This window comes from Chamaea fasciata, unplaced genomic scaffold (assembly GCF_029207755.1).
Source record: "Chamaea fasciata isolate MVZ Bird 193981 ecotype frontalis unplaced genomic scaffold, bChaFas1.0.hap1 SCAF_1, whole genome shotgun sequence".
Taxonomy (NCBI): Eukaryota; Metazoa; Chordata; class Aves; order Passeriformes; family Sylviidae; genus Chamaea; species Chamaea fasciata.
In genome coordinates, this window is record NW_027094086.1 from 107,483,265 (window position 1) to 107,499,862 (window position 16,598).

General features: G+C 38.9%; 1 protein-coding gene across 1 annotated transcript; it reads left to right on the top strand.

The window, feature by feature from the left end:
* Positions 1-4,476: 4,476 nt before the first annotated feature.
* LZTFL1 (leucine zipper transcription factor like 1) lies at positions 4,477-15,051 on the top strand. The gene is made up of 10 exons (XM_066177590.1): positions 4,477-4,521; positions 6,470-6,594; positions 7,056-7,250; positions 7,755-7,815; positions 8,683-8,751; positions 10,143-10,208; positions 10,346-10,423; positions 12,771-12,944; positions 13,431-13,534; positions 14,108-15,051. Exons 1-10 carry the CDS (start codon positions 4,519-4,521, stop codon positions 14,124-14,126), a joined length of 894 nt encoding a protein of 297 aa, XP_066033687.1. The 5' UTR covers positions 4,477-4,518; the 3' UTR covers positions 14,127-15,051.
* The last annotated feature ends 1,547 nt before the right edge of the window (positions 15,052-16,598 follow it).

Consider the following 16,598-nt stretch of genomic DNA (forward strand, 5'->3'; position numbering starts at 1 on the left):
GAAAGCTGCTATGAAACAGCTCTCGGAAAAGTCTCAGAATTTTCCTAAGGGAATTTTCTTTCTCCATGCATAGCTAATAAGTAGCAATGAAAACTCAGCCCTACAGTTCTTCTGTTACTCAGAGACTTTGCTTAAGAACCACCAGCTATGATATCATTACCATAGTAATAGTAATTTGTTAGTCATTCTTCGAGTCATAGCAATAAGGCAGAGTTCTCAGCTTATTTGCAGTGAGACTTCTAGAGACAGATAGCCTTTCTGTGGGCAATACAATAGTTTACATCTGGAAGTAACACCAGAGCTAAGCAGTGCCCATGGCAACTCATAGCTCTCCTCTATTTGTCAGGTACAGCCCAGCTTCCTAAAGAACAAAGCTCTGAATTTGTGGAGACAAGCACGTGAATAAAAAATAAATGTCCTTTGATTTCTGTTGAAGAAAAGCATAATGAAACCCTGGCATGGATCTGAGGTTTGTATCTAATTTCTTCTGGATGGCAAGCTCATTTTGTGTTTGCAGTGTGTTTTCTTTGAAGCTCTTATCCAAAATGAATGCAGTAATTCCCCTAGAAAGTTAAAATAATCTTTTTCTTTTTTTTTTTTTCAGTCAACAAGACCAAATGTAATTTGAATTGTGCATTTAGTTGCATTAGGGCATCATGATGTAGGAGGCGGTGTTCCAAACTGACTTCCCCATGGAAAATACTGCATTTCATCCTGTGGGAATGATGATGTCATTCTCATGAGATTGATAGGACTCTCAAGCAAAAAAGGGGAGTTTGGATTTTTAGGGAGGTTTGCAGACACAAATGCAATGTATCTTCTCCTGCAACTTTAAAGAGGCTTCCATTTGGACAGCAGAAACATTGGTCTCAAATCCTGACTGTTCTCCCCACACAAATACTCTCTTGTCCTGACCACGGTTGACATTTTCACTGCCCCGGGGTCCCCACTCACTTTGGCTGGAAGGGTTTGCAGACCTCTAACTCCTGCTTCTTCTGGTCGGATGAGACATGTTTGAAGAAGATAACTGGTCAGATTTGTTTCGTTAGAAAATATTGATTGTGATTAGTAAAGCAGAGATCTGTTCCAGTGAGTTGTAAGGGGAGCAGAGAGAAGCTTGGGACCCCAGATGCAGCTGTTAATTATTCGTGAAGTAGACACTGCTCTTTGGGGCCTCTGATCCAAATGCTCCCCCTCCAAATTCTACCCATGAAAGGTGATAATTTTGTTTGTAATTCTGTACTATTTTCCTCAGAAGCCTGTTTCTGCCCTGGTGTTCTTTGTAGAAGCTCTGGAGGTTGGCAACAGCAAGCACAAAAATCCTTATCACAACTTAATGCACACTGCAGGTGTGACATGGATGGTCTGTTATCTCCTTTTGTTCTTTTCAAGACTGACATAGCACTAAGGACAGGAGACAGCTAAAGCCAGACAACACTGACAGGAACGGATTGAAAGCTGAAACAAAAAGAAATAATGAGCATATGGTACATTCCCACAGTGGTTGTCAAGACAGACAACAAATATCTTTGAAGGTGGGCTAGAGAAATTGAAAGCAGACAGATTCCAGAATGGTGATCAGCTACTGCAGTTTGGGTTTGGCTGGCAGCTCAGAAAGTTGCTGATCCACTCGGTGGGGAGGGTAAATGGAAGTGAAGGCTAAAACTGTACAGGATACACATGTATCTCATTCTGTTCCTTTTCTTACTCCTGGTTATTGCCACAGCCAGAGAAGGAAACAAAATGCTTTTTAGTCTGATTCTGTGTGACAGCTTTTTGGCACCTGTTATTGCTTTCATCTTTTCCTGGCATCTCATTTGCCCTTGGTCCCTGCATTGGCAGAAGCGTAGGGGCAAAGGTATCGGTGAAAGGGAGGTTTGTTCTCTTGTTACACCTTGGCCATTCAGGGGTTGCTCTCTTTGTGGCTGGTGCTTGAAAACATGCACTTCTGTTCTTCTGTGCTTCATTTCACTGGGGTCTCTTCACTAAGAAGTATGCAGAAGCAAACAAGGTCAGGACTTCCAGGTGCAGGGATCTTTGCAGTACAGAGCAGGCAGATGAACCCAGATCAGCAGAAGCTGAAGCTGTTATACTGCAGCTCAGGCCTTTTTGAACATTCAATCATTCCATTCATGCACAGTCATTCCAAGCTCTGTACCTAGGAACTGTTGAAGAGGAGGAATGAGAGAAACTCGTGGTTGAACATGTTTTGGCCCAACCAAATGCCAACACTTTCTATGCCATGAGTACCTTAGACAGGCTATACAAAATCCCCATAAAAGTTGCCAGTCAACATTGCTCATGGCAATGTGTGTTGGTAACATCTTTTTTCTGCACAGCTTGCTGAGGAACCTGAAGAAGTGATGCTGCCAGTGTGTACCACGTGGTGGAGCAGAGGACAGAGAGGTGCAAACTCACAGGCCATAGCACAGCTCCTGACAGGTCTTTTAGGCAAGTTTCAACTACTGTAGAGCTGCTTATGCTCAGAACAACCTTTGTGCACATGGTCTTTCTGCACTCCTTTGAGGGCCACATGGATGTTGTTTTCAGTTCTGAGGACAGACCTGGATGCCCTTCCCTGAGGGCATGCTCCAGGGCCTTCTGAAAACATGTACTGAGTCTTCTGTGTTGAATGTAGACTCCACCTGTGACTTGTGTTTACTGAAACAGATTTGGAAGGAGGCAGGCTTTATCTGTCTCAAGAGTTGATGCAGATGTTTTTGATGGAATTTTATCACTTGTTCCTGATTTTGTCTGAAGTAAATAGAAATTAGGTTAGATTTGCCACCAATACAGATGCCTACTCAAAACTGCCCATTAATCCTAAATTAGTCACTGCTGCTTTTAAGGCCATTACTAAATGAAAATGCACTGCAGGCTGTGGTCAGTAAGATAAATACAATGTTGAGGAATGCAAATTACAAAGGATCCCGTTTTCCCCTCTCAAACTGTGGAAGAAGGGAACTTTTCCTTTGGGGTCACTCTGCTCTGGAAAGTGCCTGGATGGAACAGCAGCCCAAGTGCAGCAGCCCTCCTGCCTGTGTGTGTTCCAAATAGCCTTTTCCCAGCTTGCTGCTTCCTGGTCTGTTAGTCATTTAGCTGTGTCATTCTGGTGCTCTGCTTTCACAGCTTGTCTAGATAGGGAAGGTGATACTGGCTTTTGAAGTGTCCAGTGGTGTCATGGGAGAAGGCCATTACATCCCTTCTTCCCTTCTTTAATGGGACAGGGTCAATGATCAACATTTCCTCTGTCTGTGGCTCACTAATATTGCATCTCTGCTGTGACAGATCTGGTCTCCTTCTGCAGGCCTTGAGGACAATTCATGAACAAAATCCATCATTTCAGTGTTTACTTACTTTTACTCCTTTTACTTACACTGGAAAATCGCCAGCTCTGTCAACCTTACTTTCGTCCTGTCCTTATGTGCAATCAGGGTTCAATGCAGCTGGGCTACCTGCAACGGGGTAGATTTTTTCCATACACTCAGCTGATGGACACCACAGTTACCCCACCTGGGGGTACTGCATCCAGCTCTGCAGTCTCCAGCACAGGAAAGACATGGACCTGTTGGAGTGAGTTCAGAGGAGGGCCACCAAGATGATGAGAGGGATGGAGCACTTCTCCTATGAGGAAAGGCTGAGAAAATTCGGGTTACTCAGCCTGGAGAAGGCTTTGGGGTGCCCTAATTATGGCCTTCCAGTATCTGAAGTGAGCCTACAAGTGCTTGTAGTGACAGCACAAAGGAGAACAGGTTCTGACTGAAAGAGAGTAGGTTTAGATTAGTTATTAGGAAAATATTCTTCTCTGTGAAGGTGATGAGGCACTGGAACAGGCTGCCCAGAGAAGTTGTGGATGCCCCAGTCCTGGGAGTGTTCAGAGCCGGGTTGGATTGAGTAACCTGGTCTAGTGGAAGGTGTCCCTGCCCATGCCAGGGGGGTGGAACTAGATGATCTTTAAGGTCCCTGTCAACCCTAACCACTCTATGGTTCTGAGCTGTCCTGCTGACATGCTAATGCTTTGCAAAAATCCGTGTTTAGTGAAAAAGCCTTTGGAAAAAAAATCTTAGGTGGTGTAAATAAACGCGGGATATTTCCCATCGCACGTAACTGCCCCTACAGCTTCAGCAGCTCACTGCTACACAGTAGAGTTTTCCAAATTGCACTTGAGCGCGTAGGAAATGCAAAGGTAAAGGAAAAGTAAAGGAAAGGTAAGGAAAGAGAAAAGAAAAGTAAAGGAAAGGTAAGGAAAGAGAAAAGAAAAGAAAAGAAAAGAAAAGAAAAGAAAAGAAAAGAAAAGAAAAGAAAAGAAAAGAAAAGAAAAGAAAAGAAAAGAAAAGAAAAGAAAAGAAAAGAAAAGAAAAGAAAGAAAAGAAAAGATCGTCTTTATCTGGTTCCGCGGCGCGCGGGTCACGTGGGCGCGCCGCCGCCAATCGGAGCGCGCCACGGACGCTCGCGAGGCTTCGGTCTCCATGGCAACGCGGGGCCCGCAGCCGTCCGAGCGCCGGCGGAGCGGCCGCCATGGTGAGTAGCGGGACGAGGCCGCCGGCCGGCGTTCCCGCCTCCTCCCGGCTGCCCGGTACGGAGGCGCTCCGCGTCGGGCGGCCGGCCCGCAGGCGGGGCACGGGTGCGGCCTGTCGTCATGCGGGAGCCGCTCGGGGCAGCTGCGGCCGCCACTCGCCCTCCTGGGCATCCCTGCCATCCCTGCAGAGGCTCCCAGGACTTGGGGTTTTTACGGGAGCCGGTGGCCCGGTGGCTTATCTGCGTATCAGCGTGTCTGACTTGGAGATCACGAGTGGCCTGTGTTTATGTGTTTATTTACTAGTATGATTTCCTTTCTGTCTCTAATGAATAGAAGCTTTTCAACTAAAAAAACTTTCCAGCAACAGCAAGGAGGACATTAACTTAGATTTCCATATGATCCCTCATCTGTAGTATGTGGGACTTGGTGGGTGACATCGGGCCTGCAGCCCCACTCTAAGAGCTGGTTTCATTTAGTGCTGGTGCTGCTTCCTCGGCTGCATTTAGTTTCTGGAATATTGATTGTTCATCCAGGTATCCCAGGATTGCATTGTCACTGGAGCTTCCCTAAGGACAAGGTGATCAGATGAACTGTTTTGTCTGAGTTACTGTCTCTCCCCAACATCAGCCATGCCAACAAAGCACATTGGAGTGAATGAAATGCTCCTGCCTTTGCATCAGCTCTCCAGAGACTGTGGTGATAAAATCCCACTCGTGCCCTGTTGTGCCTCCTTGTCACTCATGCTGCCTGCATGAGCAATGTCGTTCTGATGTGATTGCCCATGCCAATAATTCTTTGAAATAGAGGCACGCATAAAAGGGCTAGTTGGTCAGGTCTGAAATGACTTTTGTCTTAATTTGCCCTGTCAGTATTTGTTTCTGGGCAATATGCTGTTGAGAAACAAATTCATATTATCACTTAAAATCTTCTTCATCAAAAACAGCATGGCCCTCAGGTCAGGGGAAGTGATTCCCCCCTCTGCTCTCATGAGACCCCATCTGGAGTGCAGATTCTGGTGTTTCCAGCAGAGGAGGGATGTGGAAGTGTTGGAGCAAGTCCAGAGAAAGGACGTGAAGCTGACAAGAGCACTGGAGCACTTCCCCAATGTAAACTGACAGGTTGGGGGTGTTTAGCCTGGAGAAGAGAAGGTTGTGGAGAGACCTCATGGCAACCTTCCAGTATCTGGAGGAGGCCTACAAGGTAGCCAGAGGGGGACTCTTCATCAGGAACTGCAGCAATAGGACAAGGAATAATGGACACTAATTGAAAGAGAGTAGGTTTGGATTAGATATACAGAAAAATATCTTTATTGTGAGGGTGGTGAGGCACTGCAACAGGTTGCCCAGAGAAATTATGGATGCACCATCCCTGGTGGTATTCAAAGCCAGGCTGGATGGAGCTCTCAGTAACCTGGTCTAGTGGGAGGTGTCCCTGCCCGTGGCAGGGAGTTAGAACTAGATAATCTTTAAGGTTCCATGCAACACAGACATTCTGTGATTCTATGATTCTGTGAGAAGTCTCAGGAGTTTATATAAAAAGTAACAAACATAACATACTTTCCTCTGGGTTTTTTGCTGGTACATCTATGGAAGGGACATCATTCAGCTACATTATGAATGTGTAATGTAATACCAAGATAAATTTATCCAAGAGCTTCCTCTCCTGTATACTCCTTCTGGTTCTGATCCTCTAATTGCCTCTGTCTCTCTGTTTTTGTATGACTTCTTTGAGGCTACTTGAGCCCTTGCCTTCAAGTACTGGAGCTTTCTCACCCACTTCTGAGAGGTGTATAAGGATTAGACATACGAAAATATGTTTGTTTTTCATTGTGCTAGTTAGCATGCTAACCCCATGAAGGCAATCACAGAAATGAGTCAGAAGGCAAGTATTCACAGTAGTTATGCTCTTTTTTCCTTATGTTTGTCTTTGTGCTTGTATCCTCCTCTGCAGGCAGAGCTGGGCGTGAACGAGCACCACCAGAACGAAGTGGTCAGCTACATGCGCTTCGCTCGTTTCAAGCGGGGCATGTGCCTCAAAACAGTGGATTCTTGTTTTCAGGACCTCAAGGACAGCAGGTACTGTGTGGGGTGGTTCTGAGCAGGAATAAAGCAAAATGTGCTAGCAGCATTGGCAGGTTTGAATACTTTAGAGAACGACTTTTCTCCATTTAGGTTTGTATGTTCCTGTATTTTCCAGAAGTTATAAGTCAAATGCTTTTAAACCCAAGTTGCTCAAATTCATAGGAATTAACAGGGATATTGACAGCATGACATTGCTTCGTATCTTGCTTCTGATATCTAAATTCAATGCAAGGCTGTAGCTGTATTAATATTTGTGATTTTAGTGATTTAAAGAGAAAATTCAAATAAAATAACCAATTAGTAATGCTGTGATCATCTAATAATGACTGACAGTGGATGTTTTTAGAAAATGTTGCATTATATGAGTGGTACCTATGCAGTGAGATCTCATAACAAGGCAGAATGTTACATAGTTACCTTTATCATACCTGACTCATCTTGACCTCTCTGTTTAGACTTGTTGAAGACACCTTCACAGTTGACGAGGTGATAGACATGCTGGATGGACTGCAGAGTGTTGTACACAGTGAAGTGGAGTCAGAGCTCATAAACACAACTTACACCAATGTTTTACTTCTGCGGCAGCTCTTTTCACAGGCTGAGAAATGGTACCTGAAGTTACAGACAGATGTCTCTGACTTGGAGAATCGGTAACAGCTATTGGACTATACTTGCAGCAATAAGAAAACTTCAAAGTGTTGACTATTTGCATTCTTTTCCTAATCATAGAAACCTATTCTTTTAGTATTGTATCAGTGACAGGTTGCCTTCAATGTTTCCATCTATAGAATAGCAAGATACAAAATAATTTCAAACTTGTGACCAAGATATTTTCTTTGTAATATTCTTGCTTGAATTAATCATTTAAGAGCAGGTGACTGGACTCAATTTAAAAGCTTGTCTGGTTAGATTATATTTTAATTAAGAATGCTAAACCTATTGTAATGCACGTATCATGCCATTGCATGACATGATCTGTTGCATTTATGGTATTTGTGTAGGACTTCATCCTATACTTCTAACAAGAATTTTACATGCAAAAAAAGTATAGCACCAGCTTGGTAAAATGTGTCTCATAGTGTAGTCTCTTAGTGAAGAAATGCCTCCTTATATTTTTCTTTGGTAAATAAATGCCTTTTTATTTTTTTTTCAAGAGAATTATTGCACCAAGTTGCTGAGTTTGAAAAGTCAGAATATACATCTTCAAATGAAAAGGTAGGATTTTATTTTAATCAAATCATAATCAAATGTCATGTAGAGTCATGACAGATGTTTAAAATGCTTAGTATTGACTCTCTGTGCTTAAGAGAAAACCAAAACCCCATCCTTTTTTGTCAAAACAGTCTTTGAAACTGTCCAGAAGGTAGCATTTTGCATTTCGACACCAAGGCTCACTCTGAATTGCCTTGGCTGTTTCCAGAGTGCCTGTTCTACATTTCTGGAGTGTGCCTCACACACTTCGTCCCAAGGTCAGCCAGCCCAGGGATGTGTTGAAGCATCTGCTTCTGGGTTCCCTTCCCCTGGCACCTGGGGTAAAACTGGGACATTCGATTGTCCCAACAGGAACTCAAGAGCTGAGAAGATTGCACAGTAGATATCACTCTAGCTTGTCTTGCATGAATATGGTTGCACCTTATTTGACTTGTAGCATAAAGGTGTATTTATATATATTATATTGCATTTATATATATATATATATATATATATATATGTTATTTTTAATACCTTAAATGAGAAAATTATTTGTAAATACTTTTTACTCTTAAAATCACTCGAATATTATCTTCTCCTTACTCCTTTGTCTTTTGGTTGCTGCAGGATGGTTAGTCTTCTGTAGAACCACGTTTGCAACAATTTTATGTCTCTTTGCAGTATCTTTGTTTAACTTAAGCTCAAGGTGAAGTCCATAACTTAGGAGCCAAGGAAACAGTAAAAAATGAACTTGAAATAAAAGGTTGTTCATTTGCCTTGCCAAAGAAAGCTTAATGGACTATCAGTAGTTATTTTACAGGCTAAAGGAGTACTTTTCTTCCCCCTAAAAATCTGTATAATTTATTTTTTTTGCCTTTATTATTTCTTTAGTCCACTGCAGATCCCATTAAACCAAAACTTGCTCCATTAAATGAAGGTGGGTCAGAGCTGCTAAACAAGGTAAGAACTTGACTGTTCATGCAGTTGTGGTCAATGATCATTCTGCTTTTGCAAGTGAACTGAATTACTGTACAGTAATATTTGTATAATGTGTCTGTCACTATACAGACATCATGGTAATATACCCCAGAATGTAAAGTAAAGTACTTGTAAATTATTAAATACTGTAAAACATCAAAAATGTATTGTGAGGTTATGGTCTCTAACATATATCGTAATATTAACCCTTTTTTTTGCCAAGACATTTTGGTCTTTGTAGTAATTTATTTTTCCATTTAATAGAGTAAAATAGTAAATTAGTTCCATGCAGCTATCTGGTGCTTCAATAAAGAAGTAAAATATGTATCTGGCTGAAATTACTAGGTTATTGAACCTTTTTTGTGTCACTTGAAGTCAATCTTATTACATCCATTCTTTTCTGTTTTGTAAGATGGTAAACTTCTCCTGAAGAAACAGACACTTAAAGAATTTGGAATTTACTGGTTTTGAAAACATCTGATTTCTCACTTGCTAAACATTTTTAAAATTACAAAACACTTTCCAGCACTTAATATTATCAGTAGTTTTTATTAGGTATTGTACTAATTTCATTCAACTGAACTTTTCTAAAATGTCACACTTTTTACAATACCCTTATAAGTTTTTGATAATCAAGATAATTAGCAAGGAGTTTTATCTTCTGTCTTCTGTCCTGCATTCCCAAAATTATGTGTTGAGTACAATGTCTGTCTCAAATTGTTGTTACTCACTACAATAATTAAAGCATTCAGGAATTTAGACTTGTATTTTTCTTATAGGTTAATGTAGTTGTCTTTCAAAAATAATTTCAAAATAATAACAGCTTTTCTTGAATATGTACATCTGTTTGTTGTCTTTTTTTTTTCCCCCAAATCATTCAAAGTTCATCTTGTGAATTTACTCTGACTGATAAAACATAGGTATTTCCTGTGACACAGAACAGGATATGCAGTAACATGGTACTTGTCTCTTTTGAAAAGGAACTGCAGATAAATTCTTACTTGCCTGTTGATTGAAAATATGAATTATGAGCAACAATGAGTTTCACATCCCTGATCATGCAAATTTCAATCATGAATCTTGATACTAATAAGATACTGATCTCAATAATCTCCATGCAGTAAAGCATCTGTTTAAATGAATAGTCCTATATGTTACAGTAGCATCGGAGACTAAAATTGCTTTCTCACTGAGGCAAAAAAACCACAATAAATTAATGAATTCTTGGTTTGTTATGAAGACCATTTTTATAAGCATTTAGGACCTCTTTTGCTTTCCTAAGTTATGAAGTGTATTTTCTTCCCTGAAATATTTGCAAAATCCAAAATGGCACAAGGGTGTTCACAAGCATTTTCTTGTTCTTTAACCTAAAGACAGTTGCTTATCTCCAAGAAGAAAATGAAAAATTGAAGACCAGACTCAGGACCATAGAAACACAGGTAAATTCCCTTGTAATCGTGGATGGTTAATGTTGGTTACATATTTTAAAATATCTAAACAAGAATCCTGTGGTTGTTATTCTTATGTTTTCAGTTAAAATACATTTCTGAGGTTTTAAATTTTCAATGTATTGCAGGCAACAGCTGCTCTAGATGAGAAGTCCAAGCTTGAGAAGTCACTGAGGGATTTACAGGTGATCCAAGGAGATCAGAAGGTAAATATAATTATATCCCTCACTCCTGTTTAACGCAAATGTTGCCGGTACATCCAAAATATTGTACTATAGGGCGTGTTTCTTTTCTGGCAAATGCAAGAGTTTGAGTTAGTGTTGTTCCTGCTGACATTGTCTGTTCCCTCTGGTCTGTCAGTCAGCAGGTAATCTGTAATATTAGTTGATGTTATGACATGTATTCAGGAACTATCAGGAAGTAGTATTCCAGAATTCATATTCCCAGGACTGATATTTGTATTTACAGACACAAATCTGTTTGTTTCTTCATGTTTACTAGTGAAAGAGTGATACCTAACCTGGTTTTTAGAGCAATAATGAAACACTTAATTCTTTCACACATTTGTCATTTGATGAACAAGCCTGACTTGCTTTTTTTGTAGTTCTCCCTATGTCAGCATACTGTTAAAAATGTTTCACCATTTATTTTTATTACTTCAGGTTCTTAATCTGTTTTATAAATGGGGGCTCCAATATGGTGAGTTGCTGATGGCAAAAAAAATAATAAACCTCAAATCATGTTGACACAAACAAATCTCTTCAGGTCACCTTAGTATTTTTCTAAGTTTCTACCTTTATTTGTCAATAATTAGAATTTTCTAATGTTCATTCATGTGTAATTGTTTCTTAAATATAAAACATTTCAATTCAGGCTTTCAGCAAAATTAGAACACTTTAATCCCATTATTTTGTGTAAGTGATTTTTAAATTCCTGACGTATTTACAGATTTGGAAGTGAAGTTTGAGATAATAAAATACTTTTATTTTAATTTTCATATTTTAATCCTTATTTCTTTTTATTTTGCTTTCTATCTGGTTTATGGTATGTACTTGGTTTTCTTAATGTGTTAAAAGTTTACTTAGTAACTTTCAAAATTGTATTCAATAATATTTTTAATAGGAAACTTGGTTATCAGTCATGGCAAATATTTTCTTCCTCTGTTTTGTTAAACTTTAAATTATGAAAGGTTTAAAATATTAAAGGGGTGTATTAAATCCTGGATAATACTGTTTGTAGTGTTAAAAGATTGGAACCAAATCTCATCCTGCTTTTCTGGATAAACATGAATTGGCCTCAGTGTCAGGTCTGCTGAGTATCTTCAGCTTTCATGTCCTAATTTGCTCTCTGTAATCGGTCACTTTCTGCCAGTTGCTCATGAAGCAGTAGATTTCAAACTCTTTCAACAAATAAATGACTGCGAAACCACAATTGGTTCATAAGGACCAACTCATGAGATGGATTTTTTTAAATTAATATTTAATAGAATGGTTCCACATAGAACGTGTGAGTCAGAGTGACTGTAACTGGGAGTTACTCCCAGCAGTAACTGGGAGTACTGCTCTGTTGAATCAGTTTAATTTGAGGATTTAGAATTTTTGCATAATTGACTTATGTCATGGTTAGAAAATAGCAACTCAAACATACAAAATGTATGTAATGCTTTTCAACAGTGCTGCCTTGGACTCTGTCTTAGAATTCAAAATAAGCTTTTCTTCTGTACAGGTGCTACTATCAAGTGGTTTCCAATTCTCAAGTCTTAAGTTCCACACAGAGAAAAGAACAGAGCTTTCTTAAGTTTTAGTTTTTGTTGGTTTTAGGGTGCTTCTGCTTCAGCCTCATCCTGCATCATTACACTTTTGAGTTTGAAATTGAGCTTTAAAATCTGAGAATGTTTTGTTTGGTGTTTTCGTTTTATTTAAATGAAAAACCATGGAACAGTTACACAGCTATTATGTTTTATGACCCAGAACTGATGTTCAGAAAAGTTTGAGTTGTTTCTTCTCGTAAGGAAACAGGAAAGTTGCTTTGCACCTTGAAGCCTCTTTGTGTAAGACGTCTGAGAAAGGCACAATGTTGCTACCTGGCTGAGAGTGTGAGCCTTAGCATTTCCAGCCTTTCCTGCCCTTTGTGCACAAACGGCTTTGGAAATGTTTCAAAAATGCATTGTAGCATAGGCATTCAGATCTTAAATGGTAATTTACTGTTTCTGTATGGGAAATAACGTCTTGTGATATGATTCATCCTCTGGCTCTAACTAATTCTTAAAGAAGCAAAGTACAACTACTTAAAAATCTCATCTTGGCTGAGAAGACATTGCAGCTATCTTTAAAAAGCATTTATTAACAAATTTTTAAGTTATAAATCAGTTCCTACTCTAACTTTTTTTTTTTTTTAATTGAAGCACTTGTCATTTAGGCTTTACAGGAGTGACTTGTACATCATTATCAAAAATGAAGACATACCTACTTTGTGTGGAATTTTGCCATTAAAATTTTAATTATTTCTTCTCTTGAATTTGACTTATTTTAAATTTTTTTGTTGTTGTTGAAGAATAATGCAAACCAGGATATCACTGAACTGGAGAATAAAGTGGCAGCTTTGAAATCCCAGTTTGAGAAGACTTTGAATGACACTACTGCAAATCAAAAATTCTTGGAAGAAGACTTGATGACAACAAAACATGACTTACTGAAGGTTCAGGATCAGCTTTCCACAGCTGAAAAGGTTAACATTCTATTGTAATGTGAAGATGAATTCCTTACTCACATTTTAACTGATTAGTAGTTTAACAAGCACAAGCTACAGGATGCAGAGTTTACCAGGCCACACTTTTGCCCTTGTATTTTTGTTATTTCAGTGGAAAAGCATGTTATACATAAAATAGCAAACCGACAACTAACTACATGGTTATAACTAGATGAATATTAAAAATTTGACTATTTGTCTGGATAGAGATTTCTAAATGAAAAGCGTATTCCCAGTCTTCTGAAGACTTTTAGCCTGATTTTGTTAGAAAATTAAGTTGGTGTTTCTATGGCTGCCCCAGTAATCTCATTTGAATCTACCAACTGACTTTATCTAAATTTGAATAAGTTACAGAAAACTAGTATTGTCAGACTTGAGGAGGAAAAGCTAGTAGTTTGGGTTTTTTAAAAATATTTTTGTGTAGTCTTCATAATATGTAAATAATATGTTGATGTTATTACATAGGAACTGGAGAAGAAATTTCAGCAGACAGCTGCCTATCGCAACATGAAAGAGATTCTCACCAGGAAGAACGAACAGATAAAGGACCTCCGTAGAAGACTTTCCAAGTAAGTGGTGCTGCCCTGTCTGTCTCAACAAGATCCTTGTTCTGGATCCATGTTCTGCTCCCATTTTGTCTCTGAAACAGTCTATACATTTTCCTTTTAAAAGAACTTCTAATAGGCTGTGCACTGATTTTTGACAAACCAGTCCTTTGAATGGATGTGTGGTGTGTTTAGGGCTGGTGTGTGCAACAGCAGCCTCAATGGAATAAGTAAGAGAATTAATTACAGAGAAGATACAGGATATTCATGGCTGTGCTAGATAAGGCCTCAGGTGCTACACACAGAGATACAGATGGGAGATGTTCCAGGTGCTTTGGCAATTGTTTGGATTTGTGGGTAGGTTGTTTCTTCATTCTACTACTTGGTAAACTGGCCAGTTTTAAAGGTAGAAAATAGTCTGAAAAGTAAATGCCTTTGTCTGTGACTTAAGTCGTACAGTGAACCTTGACAGAGATGTGTCACTCTTGGGTGTAATTTATTGCTTTGGTTTTGTATTTTCTTTAGAGACAAAATGTCTTTGGGGTATTTTCTAGTCTGTTTTAATTACTTTTCTATTCATTCTTTTTTAATCCTCAGATATGAGTCAGAAGACTGAAATACCAAAAAGCATCTGATCCATCAGAAGTTATCATGGAAAGAAAATGTAGACTGGTATTATTTTTCAGTAATTTTTGTTTTGAATGGTGTATTCTTTGCTTCTAGTGTTTAAAATAACTATTAATATTAATTTCACACTTTACTTCCTTGTAAACCTATAATTTATAGGTATTACTTTCTGCAGTCATGTTTTTAAAGGTTAGCCATTGAATTCCTTGAGAAATAGCAAACAGGACCTTGTTGAAGAACTGAGAACATTCCCTACAAAAAAAAAAAGGAGTTTATTTTTGTAAAAAAAAAAAAGGGGGGGGGGAGGGGGGAAAGACCAAAAATATATACATAACAGTTTTTGATGTCTTCAATGTGGAAACTCCAGTTGTTACTTTTGTGTAGTTAATGTAGTTGTGAAGTATCATTATATGTAAAAATTGCATCAGTGAAAGAGTAGGAGGAACAAAAAAGAAATGCTGATTCTGTGATGTTATTTCACACTGGACAAGTCATAGCTCAGCAAAGTGTGGTCAGTAGCATTTTTCTAGAGGGTGTTCATTAGATGAGATGAATATGCTTTATAGCCAAGGTGCTGGACCCTTTCAAATAAAGTTGTGCTTTTTCACTTGAATTGATTTAAAGCAAATTTGAACATCAGAAGACAGATTCTGATTTTGCCAGTATTCTTAATATTGAGATGATAATCTAAATATGCATAGGAAAGTTAGTGGAGCAGCTTTTTTGGGAAATAAGTTATTTTAGATGTTTACATCTCCTTTCTTAATGTAACCTCACAAAAAAACAGCTAACGTGTCTCGAGTCTTCTACTTGCAATTCTCTGCCTTGCATTTGTTTGTCAGTCGCCTAATAGTGCATTCTACCTGTTCATCTGTCCCTGTTCGGATGTATCTTGTATTTTACTTCAAATAAAATACTATGTTTTCAAACATTTAATCTTTAAGGAGCTGGGTTTTTTATAGCTATTCATAAAAGCTTTGTATAGCTATTTTTTTAATAGGAATGGGTGGCAGATCAGTAAAGAATCTTGCTAGAAAGAGAACATGTAAATTACAGATTTGTGCTCAAAGCCACGTCACATCAAACAGCTGTAAGAGAGTGCCAGTGACAGGGCTGGGGAGAGACAGGGTGTTTGTGTTACAGAAACTGGCATTTAACAATGTTTTTCTCAAGAGCTGCTTGAACTGAAACGGATCTTTTTTCCTCATTATTCCTTTAACGAGCAAAGCTGTTAAAATTGCTTAACTCAAATCTGCCATACACTTGCAGTCTAAGTTCTTCTTTTTTCTCTAAGTTTAAATTTTCTCTAAGTTCTCCTGTCTTTAGACTCCCATTGGTTATGTGAGGTTGGTTTGAGATAAAGTCGGTGCTGGTGGAAGGATATTATTGCTGTAGCACAATAGTAGTGTGTTCTGGGGTGGCATCCTCTTCAGGCAGTGACAGTTAAGATAAGGAAAGGTATTCTTTTGCCCCTTGTACAGTCACTAAAATGTTACGTTCTTAATAGGCATGTACCAAAGAGCTTTTTGACCTGTGTTTGCTCAGAACAACAAAAGTACTTGTCTGGATGAATGTTGTGGGTTTTTTCTTCACAATAACACTCACTTTAATGAGACCAATTACTATTTCTAAAATGGCAGGTAAAGGGTGAAGAAAGCCAGAGATTCTCATGACTCCTGCTGGACTTCTTTTCTCATAAATTTTTGACTCTAGAATAATGACTCTGTCATCAGCCTTCATTATCTGCTTAGAAAGCATCTCAGCAAGAAAGTACACTGTCAGCAGCTTCAGTATATGGCTAGGTCTCAGTGAAAAAAGTTGGCTGTAGACAAGCCACACACCTTGTTATCTCCTCAAATAAGTAAGGCAAGTCTTGTAAAGAATAGTGCAGTCCAAAATTGAAACTCAGACTTTGATTTCCTGCCTTGCGATTGCCAGTTTAGCGAGTGTGAGATCACTGTGATGCTTTTTGTGCTGCAGAATGGCTAATTAAAAGTCTTGTGTGGAGCTCTTGATGAAAAATACATCATCTTTGACAAGTGATGTACCTGTCAAAGAAGACCTGTAGCATCGTACAGTACTGACTTTTTTTCCTTGAGATAGGTACAATATTTTTAAGATGGAAATGATGTCTGAACCTCTCCTGACAGTGCCTGATGTTTCTAAAACTTCACTTCTTTCCCTGAGGTGTAAATTCTAATACTGCTTTTAGCAGCCTTTGCTCTTTTAACTGCTTAAATAGACATCATCCATTTCTTCTACTTCAGTGGTTAATTCCCCAATTATGCCTGAAGGGAATGTTTAAAAAAAAAATTTCTGTATGACTGGCTGCTCTGCAGAAATCACATCTCTTTCAGGCTGGTTGGGGTTTGGTTTTTGGTTTTGTTTTTTTTCTTGCAGACTGAAGAATATGGGAATGAAATCTAGGCATCTCAGCTTTGCTAGTACTGACTCTGACAGC